Genomic DNA, 17,425 nt, shown 5'->3' on the forward strand with positions numbered 1-17,425 from the left:
TTATTGGGAGAATTAATCATTGAAACACTATAAAAACAAAGTTTATTTTATGTAATCCATTTATATAGCTACCTAAGTGGCACACAACCCAGGGCAGCCTAAATCAACAATAAATAGTAAACTGAGTTATCCCCCTCATCAAATGCATTCTGCAGTAGAAGACTTGTATTTGTATTTTATTATTTGTATGCCGCCCTTCTCTGGGAGGACTCAGGGCGGCGAACAATTCAAAGGGGAAAAAGGGGAACATAAAAAGACAAAATACAAATAATAAAAGTAAACAACAGTCGCACAACCATACATGTCGAGAGGGGAGGGAACTCATCACCCCCAGGCCTGCTGGCAAAGCCAGGTTTTGACAGCTTTTCGGAAGGCCTGGAGAGAGGTGAGGGTCCGAATCCCTGCGGGGAGTTCATTCCAGAGGGCCGGAGCTGCCACAGAGAAGGCCCTCCCCTGGGTAATAGCCAGGTGGCATTGGCTGGTAGATGGCACCCAGAGGAGGCCAACCTGTGAGATCTAATGGGTCTGTGGGAGGTAATTGGCAGCAGGCGGTCTCTCAAGTACCCAGATCCAATACCATGAAGGGCTTTATAAGTTCTTTGAATAAGGAATGTAAAAGGAAGCAGTTATCTGGGACCAAAAAATGGGCAGGGTGTACAGACACAGCTGACAAAAGCATTCTCATGAACAGTGGCACGTTCTAATAGTTATTAAAATTGTAGTCAAGAGAATGGTTAAACTAATTTATAATATCCCACTCTGCAAATTAATCCCCCCGCCCCAAGCAGCTTTCATTGTCAAACAAATCCTCACTGTAAGAGGAAGGGGAACCATAATTAAAACATTCTAGAACAGGGGTCAGCAAGCTGCGGCTCTTTCACCCCTCTGCTGTGACTCCCTGTTGCTCAAACTATGCATCACAGCCACCAACGTGTGACATCCACTGGCACACAATTTATTTAACCCCCAAAAGGCCAACCATGGATAAATCAAGAAAAGTTCCAGAAGAAAACCAAATGTTTAATACAACTACATATGCTAGTTTTGTGGCCGCTCAGGAAACAGCCAGGCACAGGAAGGGTTTTGTGGTTCCCGGTGTTTTCTTTTATGTGGGGAACAGGTCCAAATGGCACTTTGAGTGTTTAAGGTTGCCGACCCCTGTTCTAGAATGTGAGGCCCGGATCAGAGCTTGATATTGGACTATACAACCACATTTCTCCACATTTATGGGGCTTTGGCTGATACAGGCAGCAGACCGGCCATGAAAAACGGGGGTGACCCAGACTGTACAGCAATTCTCACGGATGACAGCATCCTGGACTCTTTGAGAGGCACATGCGTAACCAACCGAGACTTGTTTTCTCCTGGTGAACATCTCGTGTCAGTGCACTTGCTCCTGCTGTTTGTGAGGCAAGGGAGAAGGTGGCTCCAGCAATGGGGCAGGTTGCAATTTCCCAGATAAGGCTGCAGGTTCTGCTTCCACCGATTGACTACCATAAGCACTGTCTTCCTTCAGCTCTGAGGTAGAGAGAAAAGGTTATCACTATCTTTTACTTTTACAGTTCACTTGCGGCCTTACGTGTACTCTGTATTGTTACCTGCACTCTGTAGCTTGTCAAAAGGCTCTAATCTCTGTAGTAAACTCACACCTTCTGTCAGTCCCATGGAGCCAAGTGCTTCCAACAGGCCTTCAACGCTGCCACCTGCAACCTGAGAAAAATGAGAAATTAAATTTCAGAATATGCAGTGTACTACTATTTTGAGACAACCTGGGAGCAAAATACAGTGCACAGAGGTTTTGTCTTTCAAACAGTGGTTTATCTACAAGGCATACACAAGGCAATCTATCAATCTTCAACTATAACATGGAAGCACACATGGAGAGAGAAACCGCCTTCACAGGGCCTCTCTTATATAGACAGCCTCTTAAAGTGATAACCCCACTGACTCATTCTCATTGCATCATCTCAGTTTACAGCCTTATAGCAGCTGGTCAGCTATTAAATCATCATTAGGTAAAGGTAAAGGTTCCCCTGGCACATATGTGCTAGTCGTTCCTGACTCTAGGGGGCGGTGCTCACCTCCATTTCAAAGCCAAAGAGCAAGCACTGTCTGAAGACGTCTCCATGGTCATGTGGCTGGTGTGACTAAATGCCGAAGGAGCAGGGAATGCTGTTACCTTCCCACCAAAGGTGGCCCCTATTTTTCTATTTGCATTTTTTACATGCTTTCGAACTGCTAGGTTTGGCAGAAACTGGGACAAGTAACGGGAGCTCACTCCATTACGTGACGCTAGGGATTAGAACCACCAACCTTTCTGATTGACAAGTTCAGCATCTTAGCCACTGAGCCATCGTGTCCCTAAATCATCCTTGTCTTAACATTAAAGGGAAACTCAAGAATGGGATGACAGAGGAATGTGTGAGAGGATGATGACTGACCTCATAGCTGAGTAGAAGTCTTCTGCTGGGGGAAACGGTGTCTTTGTACATCTCCACTAAACTGCCAAGACCTAATTTCTTGGCCAATTCTGTCCAATTTGCCCCTTGGCAGCCCTGGTTTAGGAGTGTCTCTAGTCTCTGAAGAACATCGTTATTCAAAAGCAGGATGTTCCCTGACACAATGAGAGATTGGAGGTGGAGAATGAGAGTTATTTATTTGCAAAATATATATATATCAGAAATACTGCTAGTCTTACCCTGCATTTTTATGCAGAAGGATATTGTTCTGACCTAGGCTTCCCCAAAAAGCACGAGGCAGAGTCCCGCTCCCGACAAAATCCCTTTTATTAGACGAATGTGAATTCCTCTCATTCACATTTAGCAAGGCCTGGCAAACAGTCTTTCAAAGGAATATTTATGACTACAAACCTTATCTATCTTGGAAAGCTGCCATGTAAATATTTTCCAAATGAGGTGCTATGCAAGGAAAGACTGGGCACAGAATCTCTGAGATTCATGGACAGGTCTTCACACTCCTGAAACGAATCTAGCGACCTAATGGATTGTTTCCTGCAAAAGCCCACTCCCCTTTTGCTCCTCTTTTATTTCCCATGGGAGGGGCCAATCACTTTCCACCTGTGGCTTTACTCCCAAGTTGACCCTGATTTCTGAGCTGTTCTTTTCTTCTGGCAGCTCTGTGCATGCGCACACTGGGAACAGGCTCCAGCTGTTCCTCTGCCTCACTGCTGTCTAGCTCCATAGGCACCTGATCACTGCCAGATGGCCTTGGCCCCCGTCTTTGCCTCCGATGCAGAGCCCTCGTCCAAGCCTTTCCCAGCCTCCAGGACTGGCCCATGCTCCTCCCCAACCTCCTCACTGTCTGACTCTGCTGCCAGTTCTGCTGGCAGGCGCAACATATACGTCCAAAATAGAACAGTGCCCTCTCCATAGTCAGAAGCAAGTAGGTATCCAAAATGACTTTGCACACATCAAGTCAGGCAAGTTGATTAGTTTGTAGTGGGAGTTTGCCAGATTTACCCACCTTGGTTAGATGCAAAAGAAATACCAGCCTGCTTCTCTCCAACATCCTGTTTTAAAGCTTGTAGTAGTATCTCTCTAACCTATGAAGAAAGAAACTGGATCTGAAATATTTCTACTAGGTTACCTTTTAGTACATCAGTGCTTGTTCAAAGGAGACTATCTTTCATGGGGGAACTGCAACAGTATATATAGGCCCATTTTACCATAAATGTAATGTAAAAAACACATGAAGAGCAAATGAGAAGGTCTTAACAGATGTGAGTACCATGTTTTCCCGAAAATAAGATTGTCTTATTTTCTTTTGACACCCTCCCCCCCAAAAAAATAAGTGCTTGACCTATTTTTGAGGTGCAGGAGGCCCCTTAACTCGGCCTGCAGCCTGCAGATCACCTGATCCAGAGAGGGCCGGAAGTTCTATCTCTATTTCTGGCACACTCTTGCCAGTCCTAGCGTCGGAGAGCCTGCCGCTCTTTGTGGCCACCACTAAGAAAAGGGGCGTGGGAGCTAAGGTTTGCGGGAATGGCCTTCACAAGGCCGTTCTGCATGGATGGCAGGTGCATGTGGGACGCATGTTTTCCCCAGCCTAGGAAATGTTGGGGACTGGCTGCACATGCATTTAAATATTTTTGGGGAGGGCTTCTTTTGGGGGGAGGGATTATTTTAGCGCATGCACTCAAAAGCCCAATTGGGCTTATTATCCGTGGAGGTCTTATTTTCGGGGAAACAGGGTAGTAACTGAATTACTTCACTGCTTCAACAATCAACTGAACAACTTCAGCCATGACCTACCTTCTGGCTACAAGTCAAATCAAGTGGGGTATGTCCCCGACCGTGATTTGTTTCATGTGTTTTGGGCTGCTCACTCTCCGACACAGGAATATAATCCAGGCCTTGCATGGTCAGTTCACCATAAGTCTCTCCCAGTTCTGTGTCCCATTCCTCTTCATCCAGTTCAATGTCACTGTTGGGTTGGGATGAAGGGTCTAAAATGGGCTCATCATTTTCACATAAAATATCTGCTCCTGGGAAAGGAAAAACAGTGTCAGACCTACAAGCTATCTTTTCCCTTTAGGTTTCAGGTCTGCCACACTTTCTACTATGCATTTTCTATCGTGGGAAAATGGGAGGTGGGGTTATACAGAGTTGAGTGATATGTAGCCATAGCAATATTCTTTCTAGAAAGCCAAGGTCATCTTTTGTCTCTGCACCTGGCCGGAACTGGATGGGTGGAACTGCTAGCATGGCAGTGGAAGATTGGACCATGTGATGGACTTGTGGGTGTGAGGGAAGGATGTTGAACTTTCAACTGGGTGGGAAAACCTGGAAGCTTTCAGATTCAGGGTTTCCCCGATATGCCAATATGGCGCTCTGAATAAATTGGAACTTTGAGGAATCCTTTGCCTCAGATTCTGATTTAATTTTGGATGCTATTTGGAACCCTGACAGTGGATAATTTACATACTTTTAAGCAAAACTACAGACGAAAGATCTAATTATGGCAAACCTCAGCTATGGGGATTATCATTCAAAAGGCCAATGCTATCAACATTGCTGAAACCATTTTTTTAATCTCCTGTGTCTAGAATACACTCTTAATTCCATCTTCATTTGAAAAAAAAAGAAGAATCAATACTTCATTTTTTTCCTGTATCACATATCCCATCAAGGTTTACGTAGCACAAACTTATTGGGGCATCAAGAATCATTAAATACTCCGAGTTGCTTTGAATCAAGGAGCATATATATTTAATCCAATATTTTTAGTATTACGACAATCAATGTAGTCTGCAAGGTAAATTTGAAATTGAATGCACAGCAGGATGGGTGTATATTAAGCCATTCATTCCAGTGATGGATTGCACATTTTGTTACCACCTGTTCATCCTGAACGTTCGCCTTCTATGCATGCACCCAGACTTCAACGCATGTGCTTTGCTCCTGCATGCACCTTCTGTGCATGCGCCCAGCGTTAAAAATGTGCCTAAATAGGATGCCATAGAGCCAGGGTAGGTGGGTGGATGGGCTTTCCACCCACTCGTGATTTCCACTACCAGTTCAAGTGAACCGGTCCAAACCGGCTGAATACCACCTCTGATTCATCCTGTTTCATGGATGCTGAATAACAACCAAAGGAAAATGTGAATCCAATATAAAATTATAAAAACAACTAAATAAGCTGGATTGAACAGCCCCAAACTGCTTGACAAAAATAGGAAAGGGAGAAACAAATCCTATTATACAAAAGAACGTAGTTCTCAGATCCAAAAACATACAATTCAAGAACTACACAATATCCCCTCTTGAAGCAGGATTCCCCTTCCCTCCTCCAATTCAGACAGTATTCAAACAATCCAATGGACCAGGGTTCCCAACTCCAGGGCTGCGGCCCACTACTGGGCCGTGGCCTTTTTGGAACTGGGCTGAACAATCAGCAGGCACGGGCCAATGAAGCTGCATGTGCACTTGCTGCTCACACAGAACTATCCCCTTCCCTTGCCCTCCAAGCCACAAAGGCTGGGGACTGCTGTCTTAGAGGATCAGAGCACCTGTTAAGGTGGAAATATATAGATAGTCCTTGACTTATGATCACAACTGAGACCAGAATCTCAAGTCATTGAACAAAATGATTTATTTATTTAGCGTATGGCAAATTTTTATCATGTCACCACAGAGGTATTGCAATAGTCATGTTTGGGCATGGTAGTATATCCTACATCAGAGATAGATGATTTCCCGTAAATGTTGCGAACTACAGCAGCCGTAACTATCAAGGCAGCACCATTATCCTATCTTTCATTTATATTTCAACACAAGTTTGGAACAATATCTATAAATATAAAAATGGCTGTGTGTGTGTATGTTCCAACATAACTCTGGAATGCCTAGAGCACTTTCTTGTCTCGATGACTTACTCTCCGGAAACAAATACTGTAGGGGTAAGACACCCCTAAAACCCCTTGGGGTGTGTGTTCTGTTAAGATACAGCCTGTTGTGTCTTAAAATGGATTCTACTGTACAGCACAGTGGAGTTGCCATGGTAACGGCTTCACAGTACTTCACAAGGGGGCTCCCTCTGGTAGGGGGGAAAATCCAATATTAGAAATTATGTTTGGTCTGGACATTTCCCGCATATAAATAAATACCCGGGCAACGCCAGGTTATCAACTAGTAATTAATTATACTATAACATGGGTGTTTAAGAGATGAGATTGATGTGGTAAGATGGAAACTAACAGTAAGAAACAAAAGTATCAGAATGTGAAATTTAAAATTTCAGTAATTCCTGCTTTCAAAATGTGAAGACGGTTTAAGACGGCAAAGCAAAATGCCGAAGAAGAAGAGGTGTTCCCCTCCCTTTCTCCAAACAAACCCACCATTTCTCAGAGGAAGCTAAATTACTCAGGATGTATGGAAGATATTCATTACCTGCACTGATTAGCATCTTCGTAAGGATTGGAGAACCCAAACCTGCTGCTAAGTGAAGGGGTGTATTTCCAGCAGACGTCTGAGCATTTACATCAGCTCCCAGCTTGGGGGGGAAAGAGATACAGAATGAGTGAAAGATAAAAGACAACCTTTCCTATCTGTGCAAAAGTATTTAGATTCCAAGATTCCAAGCAGATGCAGCCTATTGTATGGGTTGCATTTACAACCCATGTCTTGTACATACAATTTCCACTCTCAGAATGTCTACCATTTCCAAATAGGATTTCAGATTTCACTACTTCCAGCCAGCAATAAATAGGTAAAGGTTTCCCATGCACACATGTGCTAGTCGTTCCTGACTCTAGGGGGCGGTGCTCATCTCCGTTTAAAGCTGAAGAGCCAGCGCTGTCTGAAGACGTCTCTGTGGTCATGTGGCCAGCATGACTAAACACTGAAGGCGCATGGAACACTGTTACCTTCCCACCAAAGGTGGTTCCTATTTTTCTACTTGCATTTTTATCTGCTTTCGAACTGCTAGGTTGGCAGAAGCTGGGACAAGTAGCGGAAACTCACTCCGTTACGCGGCGCTAGAGATTCGAATCGCCGAACTGTCGACTTTCTGATCGACAAGCTTAGCCACTGAGCCACTACATCCCTTAAATACCCCTTTTATTTATTTAGCAATAAATAACAGACACTAATAATAAAACCTAACTAGAGGGTAGCAGACGGGAAACGGATATGCTAATTAATAGTTAACAGCTTATCTCACAGATGCCAGCTTATTTCCTTTATCTCTTTTTAATAATTGCAATACCGAATGAAGCCAAAATAATATTTTAACAAATACAAATGTCATCACTAAGAAACCTATCGCAAGTCCAATTATGTTTAGTGTCTGTTGTTATAACTGTACATAAATTTCAAAAATTTGTTCGCTGCATTAGTTTCCATCCTCATTAACTGAGCAATCTTCAGCAAAGCTTCCTAAACCCTGCCCCACGCATGTCATTTGTGCGAAAAATGGGCCCGTTTTTAACAAAAACAGGGTGCACAAAAGATTTGGGAGTCCTGCAGAGGGCTTCTGGGGGTTTGGGAGGGCAAAAACGGACACACAGAGCCCCAAAACTGTTTTTTTTTCTTGTTTTCCTCTTCAAAATCTTGGTGTGTCTTATACTCCAGTGCGTCTTATACTTCAAAAAATACCGTACGTTGTATTTTACATTATTGTTGTTATGTTATGTTATGTCTTTCTGATATGAACAGGAATGGTTTGTTTATCTATTTATAAATAGTTACTTATAAATGGTCTGGGAGGATACAAGAAACCACGGCAAACTCTACTAGTGAATTCTCTAATTTTCCAGCATTACAAAGTAGCAGCTATAAAATCTATCTTGTTCCCAGCTGGATTACCATTTATTCATAGCAACCTTTCTGTATGTTGTGATCTGCCAGAGGAGCTGGTGGCAGAATCAGACAGTGAGGAGGTTGAGGAGAAACATGGGCCAGTCCTGGAGTCTGGGGAAGGTTCTGATGAGGGTTTTGTGTGGGAGGCAGAGAAGGGGCCAGGGCCATCTGACAGTTATCAGCTGCCTTCAGAGTCATACATCAGTGAGACAGATGAACAGCTGGAGCCTGTCCAGAGTTTTGAGAAGGGAACAATTAAGGAACAGGGGTCGACTCGGGAGTAAAGGCACAGACCTTGGATGTCTTCTAGGAGGACGTAGATTTACACAAAAGGGAAAATCAGCAGAAATTCAGGAGAGGCAATATTTGATGTTTTTCATGATTTCTGTTGTGGCCCGCCAGTGGCCAGCGGAGCTGGTGGCAGACTCAGTGAGGAGGTTGGGAGGAACATGGGTCAGTCCTGGAGTCTGGGGAAGGCTGATGAGGGCTCTGCGTTGGAGGCAAAGATGGGACCAGGGCCATCTGACAGTTATCAGCTGCCTTCAAAGTCAGACATCAGTGAGGTAGACGAACAGCTGGAGCCTGTTCCTGATGTGCGCATGCGCAGAGTTGCTAGACGAAGGGAATAGCTGAGGAACAGGGGTCGACTTGGGAGTAAGGCCATAGGTGGACAGTGAATAGCCCTCGCATAGGGATTAAAAGATGAGCGAAAGAGGAGGGGAGTTTTCAGAAGACAGTTAGCTCATTTCTGCATTCTTGCCAAGTATTGCGGCATCTGAAAGATATTGGCCTGGCCACTCTCCAAGCCTGATAAAGGTCAGTAACTGTGAACTATCTTGAAAGACTGTGGGAGAGGAAAGACTTTGTTGAAGAGGAATTCACTTTAAATTAAATAAAAGGGGTTTATTGTGACACGGGGGAGCCTAGGTCTGAACAGTGCATTCTGTAATTTTCCAGCATTATAAAGTACCAACTATAATATCTATCTTGTTCCCAGCTGGACTACCATTTGTTCATAGTAACCTTTCTGTACTGTAACAGATCTATGCATCATTAGCGTTGCCCCCCACACTCACCTTCTTTATCAAACATGCAGCCATGTTAAGATTATCCATTTCAACAGCTAAATGTAAAGGTGTCCGTCCACTCTGCCATTCTGTTGCGTTCACATTCGCTCCTTTGTTAACTAGCAACTCAAGAGAGGCTGATTTTGCGCACTTCACAGCAAGATGCACAGGAAAAAAACCTGAAGCAACAGGAGTAAATGTAATTGAAAAATGAGACTATACTTCTTGCAGCAGGACGGGGAGACTCATCCTGCAAGCCCAAACCAGGACTGAAGCATCAAGTATGATAAAGGACTTTTTATAGATCCAGACTGAGATGCTGAATTATACAGTAGATCAGGGGTGTCAAACGCAAGGGCCGGGGAGGGGCAGATGCGGCCTGTGGGATGCTTAGATCTGGCCCACTGGGTCACCCTGGAAACAGCGGACCGCCCCACAGTGCCTTTGCCAACGAAAATGGAGCTTGCAAGGGTCATGTGCAGCCCTCCCGAGTTCCATTTTCACTGGAGGAGGGTTGCAGGATGCCGCCGCAGCTGAAAATGGAGCTCAGGAGCCTCTTTTCACTGGCACAGCACTCGGGCCACCATAGGTGATCCCCCTGACATGAGTGATGTCATGTTGGCGACCCCCCCACCCCCCCAAGGTAAAACACAACCCTGATGCGGCCCTCAATGAAATCGAGTTTGACACCTCTGCAGTAGCACCTCTGCATTTTTTTAGAGTATAAGACGCTCCGAAGTGTAAGACACACCTAACTTTTGGGGAGGAAAACAAGGGGAAAAAAATCTGCCTCTGCCTCCCAGCAATTTGCCCACTTGCAACAAACAGCAAACAGTACAGACGATATACACTAGTGTTACATATCAGACTATACTTGTACAGATGCTGTTAAAATTGATGTGGCTTTCTGGAAGTATACGTTATTCTCTGCTATTTAAAAGAAGATACAACAGCACTGGGCCTCTTCAGATCCAGCATTTATTTTAAAAAAGCTTCTTCATTTTGTTAAGCTGTCTAGAACAATAACAAAGCAGTCTTTAAAAAATAAGCCTAATAATTTGAACATTCTATAGGCATTTATAGTTATTGACTTACCTCCTTGCAGCAAACAGCCTGATTAGCACAAGAAAAAAAAATCTGCCGCTGCCTCCCAGCAATTCGCCTCGTGGAGCAAACAGCAAGTTTCACTTCCAATTTCAGCAGGGGCCTCCCCATTGCCAGCTGTTTCAGGCTGCAGGGATTGCTATAGCCTATTGCTGCAAGCTCCATTTTCCCTGTTTGCTGCAAGGAAACAGGGTGGGAGCAGTGCTGGGAGGCAGAGGCCAAAAGGTTGGGGCTGGTGGGTGAGTGGGGCTACATTCATTGTATAGGACGCACCCAAATTTTCATCCTATTTTATGGGGTAAAAAGGTGTTTCTTATACTCTGAAAAATACGATAGCATAGAACAGGTAGTCCTTGACTTATGACCACAATCACAGTCACCCCTCCTTCAACATCCAATTTGATTTCCATGGTTCTGTGACAAGAGAGTTTTTACAATTCCCACATTACTCACCAAGATAGTTAGGTATCTCAAGAAGGGGGAGAATCTGGGGGCCCAGATGACAGAGGAGAGTCTTCAACATCTCTTCATCGTCCAAATGGACAGCCAAATGCACGACTGAGTTGCCATATCGATCCAGCAATGTGGGATCTGCTCCAGCCTGAAGTAAGAAGCCAGCCACCCTGGGCTGATGGGTGATCACAGCCAGATGTAACGGGGTCTAAGAAAAAAAAAAGGGTCAGAACCAAATTCTATCAAGGTTAGAGTGCAGTACTGCAGGCTACTTCTGCTGACTGCTAGCTGCAGTTCAAATCTCTCACCAGGCTCAAGGTTGATTCAGCCTTCTACCCTTCCGAGGTGGGTAAAATGAGGACCCAAGATTGTTGGGGGCAATAGGCTCACTCTGTAAACCGCTTAGAGAGGGCTGCAAAATGGTATATAAGTCTAAGGTCTACTGATATTGCTATCTATCTATCTATCTATCTATCTATCTATCTATCTATCTATCTATCTATCTATCTATCTATCTATCTTCTATCTATCATCTATCTATCTATCTATCTATCTATCTATCTATCTATCTATCTATCTATCTATCTATCTATCTATCATTTACCTACCTACCTACCTATCCACCCACCCACCCACCTACCTACCTACCTACGAGCCGAGGTGGCTCAGTGGTTAGAGTGCTGCCGGCTACATCTGCTGACTGAGAGCTGAAGTTCAAATCTCACCAGGATCAAGGTTGACTCAGCCTTCCATCCTTCCGAGGTGGGTAAAATGAGGACCCAGATTGTTGGGGGCAAGAGGCTGACTCTGTAAACCGCTTAGACAGAGCTGTAAAAGCACTGCAAAACAGTATATAAGTCTAAGGGCTATTGCTATTTTCTCCAAAGAGAATTTCTACTTGTGATTTATATTTTCAACTACAAATTTACCCGTACGCACAATCTAGAAATCAAGCTACACAGAGGTGTACAGGTAGTCCTCGACTTACAATAGTTCATTCAGTGACAGTTCAAAGTTACAATGGCACTGACAAAAGTGACCTAGGACCATTTTTCATACTTACCATCCCCATGGTAACATGATCAAAATGTGGATGCTTGGACTCATATTTATGATGGTTGCAGCATCCCGGGCTCATACGATCACCTTTTAGTAATAGCAATAGTAATAGCAATAGCACTTAGACTTATCTATCACTTTACAATGCTTTACAGCCCTCTCTAAACAGTTTACAGAGTCAGCCTATTTGCCCTCAACAATCTGGGTCCTCATTTTACCCACCTCGGAAGGATGGAAGGCTGAATCAACCCTGAGCCTGGCGAGATTCGAACTGCCAAATTGCAGGCAGCCCGCAGTCAGCAGAAGTAGCCTGCAGTACTGCACTCTAACCACTGCGCCACTGTGGCTCATACTCATCTTGCGACCTTTCTGACAAGCAAAGTCAGTGAGGAAGCCAGATACGCTTAACCACCGTCTTACTAAATAACCGCAGTGATTCACTTAACAATTGTGGCAAGAAAAGTCATAAAACAGGGCAAAATTCACTTAACAAATGTTTCAGTCAGCAACAGAAATGTTGAGCTACCTGTACTTGCGTTCAAGTGAATGCAAGTATACCCCCTGATCAGATCTCCCCTGTGTTCATGCACATCCGTCTCTCACCACAAATGCGTTGCCACTGAATTTGAGACACTACCTATTATACCTGCTGTAAGTGATTTGGGATGTTGATGATCTGTTGATTAGGAATGCTCACAGCCACCTGGACCAGTTGCATAATCACAGTTGTCTGCTCGTGAATAATAGCCAAGTGCAAAGGCCTGTGGGGGAAAAACATGGAGGTAAGAACAAGGAGATGTAGCCAATAATTAACAGCAATACAAGTCAACAACCAGAAATTAGAATTGCAACCCCTAAAGCGGGCTAATTGGAAGCAATTTGCACGCAAACTGTGCTCTGGGGTTCCCTAGGCATGCCTGGCAATTCCTATATAACAGAGAATAGAATAAAATAGTTAAGAATAGAACAGAATGCAGAGTAGAGTAGAATAGAAATAGAATAGAATACGAATAGAAATAAGAATAGAAATAGAATTAGAATAGAATTAGAATAGAAATAGAATTAGAATAGAAATAGAATTAGAATAGAAATAGAATTAGAATAGAAATAGAATTAGAATAGAATAGAAATAGAATTAGAATAGAATTAGAACAGAATATGAATAGGAGGCCAAAAACAGCATGCAAAGAGGCTGAAAATAAGACATGCAGAGGCCTAAAACGAGGCACACAGAGGCCAAAAACGGGATGCGTGGAGGCCAAAAACGGGACTTTAGTACAGAGCTGACATAAATTTGCCCTGAAAGAATATCCCCATAATGAGGAAAATACTACAATAGTGTCAAGACATTTGACGACTAGTTCCCTGCAAATGACCTCAGATTGGGAACTCTGACCTTTCCAAAAGATACTTACGTATCTCCATTTTCATCCTGAGAAGCAGCTAAGTGTCTTTGGACTGCCAACAACATACGAGGGTCACCAGTAACTGCATAATCCAAAAGAGCCTGAGCACTGCGTCGAGCTACCATTAGCATCCAAGAACTGCATTCCTGAGCTATGAAAAACGGGGAAAGACAGACGATTAAAATAAGCAGTGCAAGCCCTAACATTTTCTGTTTATAATTCATCTCCATTCATTGCTCAATTCTTCGCTGCAACTCCATCTCCAGTTGTTAATTCTTTAAGCAGTTGGGAGAACTGGTTGTTGAAAGAAATCTCCTTTTGTTTTTTTCCACTTTACAGGTCTAATCCTGTAAGGAAGGCAGGAAGGAAACATTCTGGTGTTGTTTCTAGCCTAATTTTGATTACCCTGCTTACAAAAACTGCCTCTCTGGTTAACCCTTAGTACATTGTAACAGCTAAGACAAAGCCTCCATCGATGTGAGTGACGTTGAGTAGGCCACACCCACATGATCACATGACCTCCGAGCCCCACCTACCCAGCTGGTCATTAAGGCAGAGAATCAGTTGTTAAATTATTTGAATCCCATCACTGGATAAATCATTACCACTTTGGCGAGAAGGTAATGGCGTTCCATGAGCATCAGCGTATAGTCACACCAGTCACATGATCTCAGAAGACAACGCTGGCTCTTTCAACAAAGAAATGGAGATGAGACTTCCCCCTAGAGTCACACAGAATTGGGCAGGGGGACACCTTTACCTTTAGAAATAAGTAATAGTAAGCACTCAACCATGAAAGTTACATTCAGGATGCTTCTCAACCACAGAAAAAAAAATAGTTTTTGCTTATCTCCCCAGCCATACCATGCTGCAGTAGTTCAATATAATCACTGCCATCTTCTGAAGAATGATGTTCGCTATCTTCCGGTCTAGAAGCTCTGGGCATCTGGATACCTCTTCCACCCTGATAGTTGCCCATAGAATGCGATCCAGATAGGTAGATGCTGTTGTTATATGAACTGTATCCTGAAGAATACCAGGGACTACCAGCTAGAATGGCAGAACAAAAAATAAAATAAAATGACATGCAATTTAGACTATGTGTCTAAAAAGAAACATTTTAACTGTTCATAACTATATTGGTTGTTGCTGTAAGTCAGTGGCGAAATTCAATTTTTTTTTACTACTGGTTCTGTGGACATGGCTTGGTGGGTGTGGCAAGGAAAGGATACTGCAAAATCTCCATTCCCTTGCCAGTCCAGGGGAAGGATACTACAAAATCCCCATTCCTTCCCAACTCCTGGGGAAGTATACTGCAAAATCTCCATTCCCTCCCCACTCCAGGGGAAGGATACTACAAAATCCCCATTCCTTCCCCACTCCAGGGGAAGGATACTGCAAATTCTCCATTCCTTCCCCACTCTAGGGGAAGGATACTGCAAAATCCTCATTCCCTCCCGACTCCTGGGGGGAAAATACTGCAAAATTCCCATTCCCTCCCCACTCCTGCGGGAAGGATACCACAAAATCTCCATTCCCTCCCCACTCCTACGGGAAGGAGACTGTAAAATCTCCATTCCCTCCCCACTCCAGGGGAAGGATACTACAAAATCCACATTCCCGCCCCACTCCTGGGGGAAGGATACTGCAAAATCTCTATTCCCGCCCCACTCCTGGGGACAGCCAGAGGTGGTATTTGCCACTCTCCGAACTACTCAAAATTTCTGCTACCGGTTCTCCAGAATTTAAATGTCACCCCTGTTGTAAGTACTACCTAAAAAGTCAACTCATTTTGGGGTTGTTGCAAGCTTTGTTTAGATGTAAAATGATCACATGCTTTGTAAGGGCACCGTGGCCACAATATATGACAATTCATGAGGGAACTGTAATTGCGACTGAACTATTCAGCTATTGTACTCTATTTACTTCAGATTGGTAATTAAACTAGAAGGACTGGTTACTTTCTTGTGCAACTAGAGTTGTTGGCGTGACTGAGAACCCACACATTTTGTTACATTCTTGAAAGCCTCTCAAGAATTTCTAGAAGTTACAGATTTCCTGGCAGTAGTTTTGTCCCCTCCTGTTTTGTTCTTATGATTGCCATTGTCATGGTTCCAAATAACACCCCTAACGGAAAAAAAAACTCCGAGGCTAGAAATTACTCAAAGTTCCATTTTACTAGAGATGTCATATTGGCACATCTGGGAAAACCCAAATCTGAAAGCTCCCGGGTTTTCCCCACCTAAAAGAAAGTTCAAGTCCCTGCCCAGCACCCACATGGTCCAATCAATCCCCTGTCCCAACTGGAGTTGTTCCCCAGTCACGCCTCTGCAGGCTGAACATCCTTGACTCTCAGAGAAAAGAATGTTATGGCTAAATAACTCTACCAACTCCATGCAAACCCCCCTCACTTCCAACTTTCCCACAGCAGTGCCACAGTGTGGCAGCCTTGAAGATCCAAAAGAAAAGATGGCCTCCAGGGCTGACAGTCCTAGTAAATCCAAGAAATAAATTGAGGTCATTTAATACCAAGCTGAGAACTAAAAATACATGCAAGTAAGTAGTAAGTAGTTTTTTTTAATCACTCAGACGCACTGATTCACACACATAAACAGGTACCTTGTTACCTAAAAGAGGTATCAGTGATGCTAAGAGGAGCAAGAAAAGCTGCTCTTCCAAGGAGAGAAGAGTACTGGATTAAAATAGAGTTAGGCTCAAATAGCTTCCTGGCTATTTGAAAAAATTCCGGGACAGGAACCACTTGTAGAAGGGATATGCTGGTACTCTGTCTTTGTTACAGTGTATGCCCCATTTTGCCCCATTTTTTTATACTTATGTTATTTTGTCTTTCAATTTATCAGAGTTCTTTTTGCAACCATACTGGTTTTTTCTTTGATTTCTTCTTTTTCTTTTTTGATTTCTTCTTTTTCTTGTTTTATTTTTATTATTGGATATAAAAAACATTAACCACCATTCAAGAGAATAAAAAAGCTAAGAAGGAAACAAAAAGGCCAGAGCATATCCTCTCCATCAATCAACATCAGACTAAGAAACAAGCAGAAAACAATATCTACTGTATTTTTCGGAGTATAAGATCCACCTTTCCCCCCACTAAAAGAGGGTAAAAATTTGGGTCCGTCTTATACACCGAATATAGCCCCGCCCACCCACCAGCCCCCACCCTTTGGCTTCTGCCTCCCAGCAATTTAACTCCTTCCAGCAAATGGACAAAATGGGGCGGTAATAGGCTATGGAAATCTCTGCAGCCTGAAACAGCAAATCATGGGGAGGCCCAAACTGAAATTGAAAGTGAAACTTGCTGTTTGCTGCAAGGAGGCAGATTGCTGGGAGGCAGAATTCTTTTTCTTCTAATCAGGTTAAACTGAAACAGGTTGTTTGCTGTTTGCTGCAAGGAGGATGAACAGGTTCAAGCTTAATCCCGCCAAGACTCAGTGGCTGTGGCTCCCATCATCCCGATTTGTGCATCATGTACCATCTTTGAGGATAGGGGGAGAAATTTTAGCTCCCTCAGAGAGGGCCCGCAATCTGGGAGTCCTCCTGGATACGCGGCTTAGTTTAGAAGAACATCTTATGGCCGTGACCAGGGGAGCCTTCTACCAGGTCCGCCTGGTACGCCAGTTGTGCCCCTTCTTGAATCGGGATGCCCTGTGCACAGTCACTAATGCCCTTGTCCTTTCTCGCCTGGACTACTGTAATTCTCTCTACATGGGGCTGCCCTTGAAGAGCATGTGAAGAGAATGTGGCCACATAGGTTGTCATGGGGGTTCCTAGGTGCTCCCATGTTACACTCCTGTTAGGTAGCCTGCACTGATTGCTGGTTGTTTTCCAGGTGCGATTCAAGGTGTTAATTATGATCTTTAAAGTGCTCCATGGCTTAGGCCCAGGGTACTTGCGAGACCGCCTACTGCCACCGGTAGCCTCCCACCATCCAGTGCGATCCCACAGAATTGGACTCCTCAGGGTGCCGTCGGCCAGGCTGTGTCGGCTGGCGACCCCC

At 44.0% G+C, this 17,425-nt stretch overlaps 1 protein-coding gene across 3 annotated transcripts in view; it reads right to left on the reverse strand.

The window, feature by feature from the left end:
* Window positions 1-959: 959 nt before the first annotated feature.
* NFKB2 (nuclear factor kappa B subunit 2) overlaps window positions 960-17,425 on the reverse strand; it is a 41,043-nt gene continuing 24,577 nt past the window's right edge. For all 3 annotated transcript variants that reach the window (XM_087702533.1, XM_087702534.1, XM_087702532.1), the window contains exons 13-23: window positions 14,272-14,457; window positions 13,417-13,558; window positions 12,648-12,762; window positions 10,943-11,150; window positions 9,395-9,564; window positions 6,909-7,011; window positions 4,272-4,504; window positions 3,484-3,562; window positions 2,442-2,614; window positions 1,599-1,710; window positions 960-1,518 (exon numbers count right to left, since the gene is read on the reverse strand). In XM_087702533.1, coding sequence (XP_087558659.1) covers window positions 1,382-1,518; window positions 1,599-1,710; window positions 2,442-2,614; window positions 3,484-3,562; window positions 4,272-4,504; window positions 6,909-7,011; window positions 9,395-9,564; window positions 10,943-11,150; window positions 12,648-12,762; window positions 13,417-13,558; window positions 14,272-14,457 — 1,658 coding nt within the window. In that variant the 3' untranslated portion in view covers window positions 960-1,381. The remainder of the gene's footprint in view (window positions 1,519-1,598; window positions 1,711-2,441; window positions 2,615-3,483; window positions 3,563-4,271; window positions 4,505-6,908; window positions 7,012-9,394; window positions 9,565-10,942; window positions 11,151-12,647; window positions 12,763-13,416; window positions 13,559-14,271; window positions 14,458-17,425) is intronic.

This window comes from Thamnophis sirtalis, unplaced genomic scaffold (assembly GCF_051295495.1).
Source record: "Thamnophis sirtalis isolate CommonGarterSnake01/CBP01778 unplaced genomic scaffold, rThaSir2_p1.2 scaffold_15, whole genome shotgun sequence".
Lineage (NCBI taxonomy): Eukaryota > Metazoa > Chordata > Lepidosauria > Squamata > Natricidae > Thamnophis > Thamnophis sirtalis.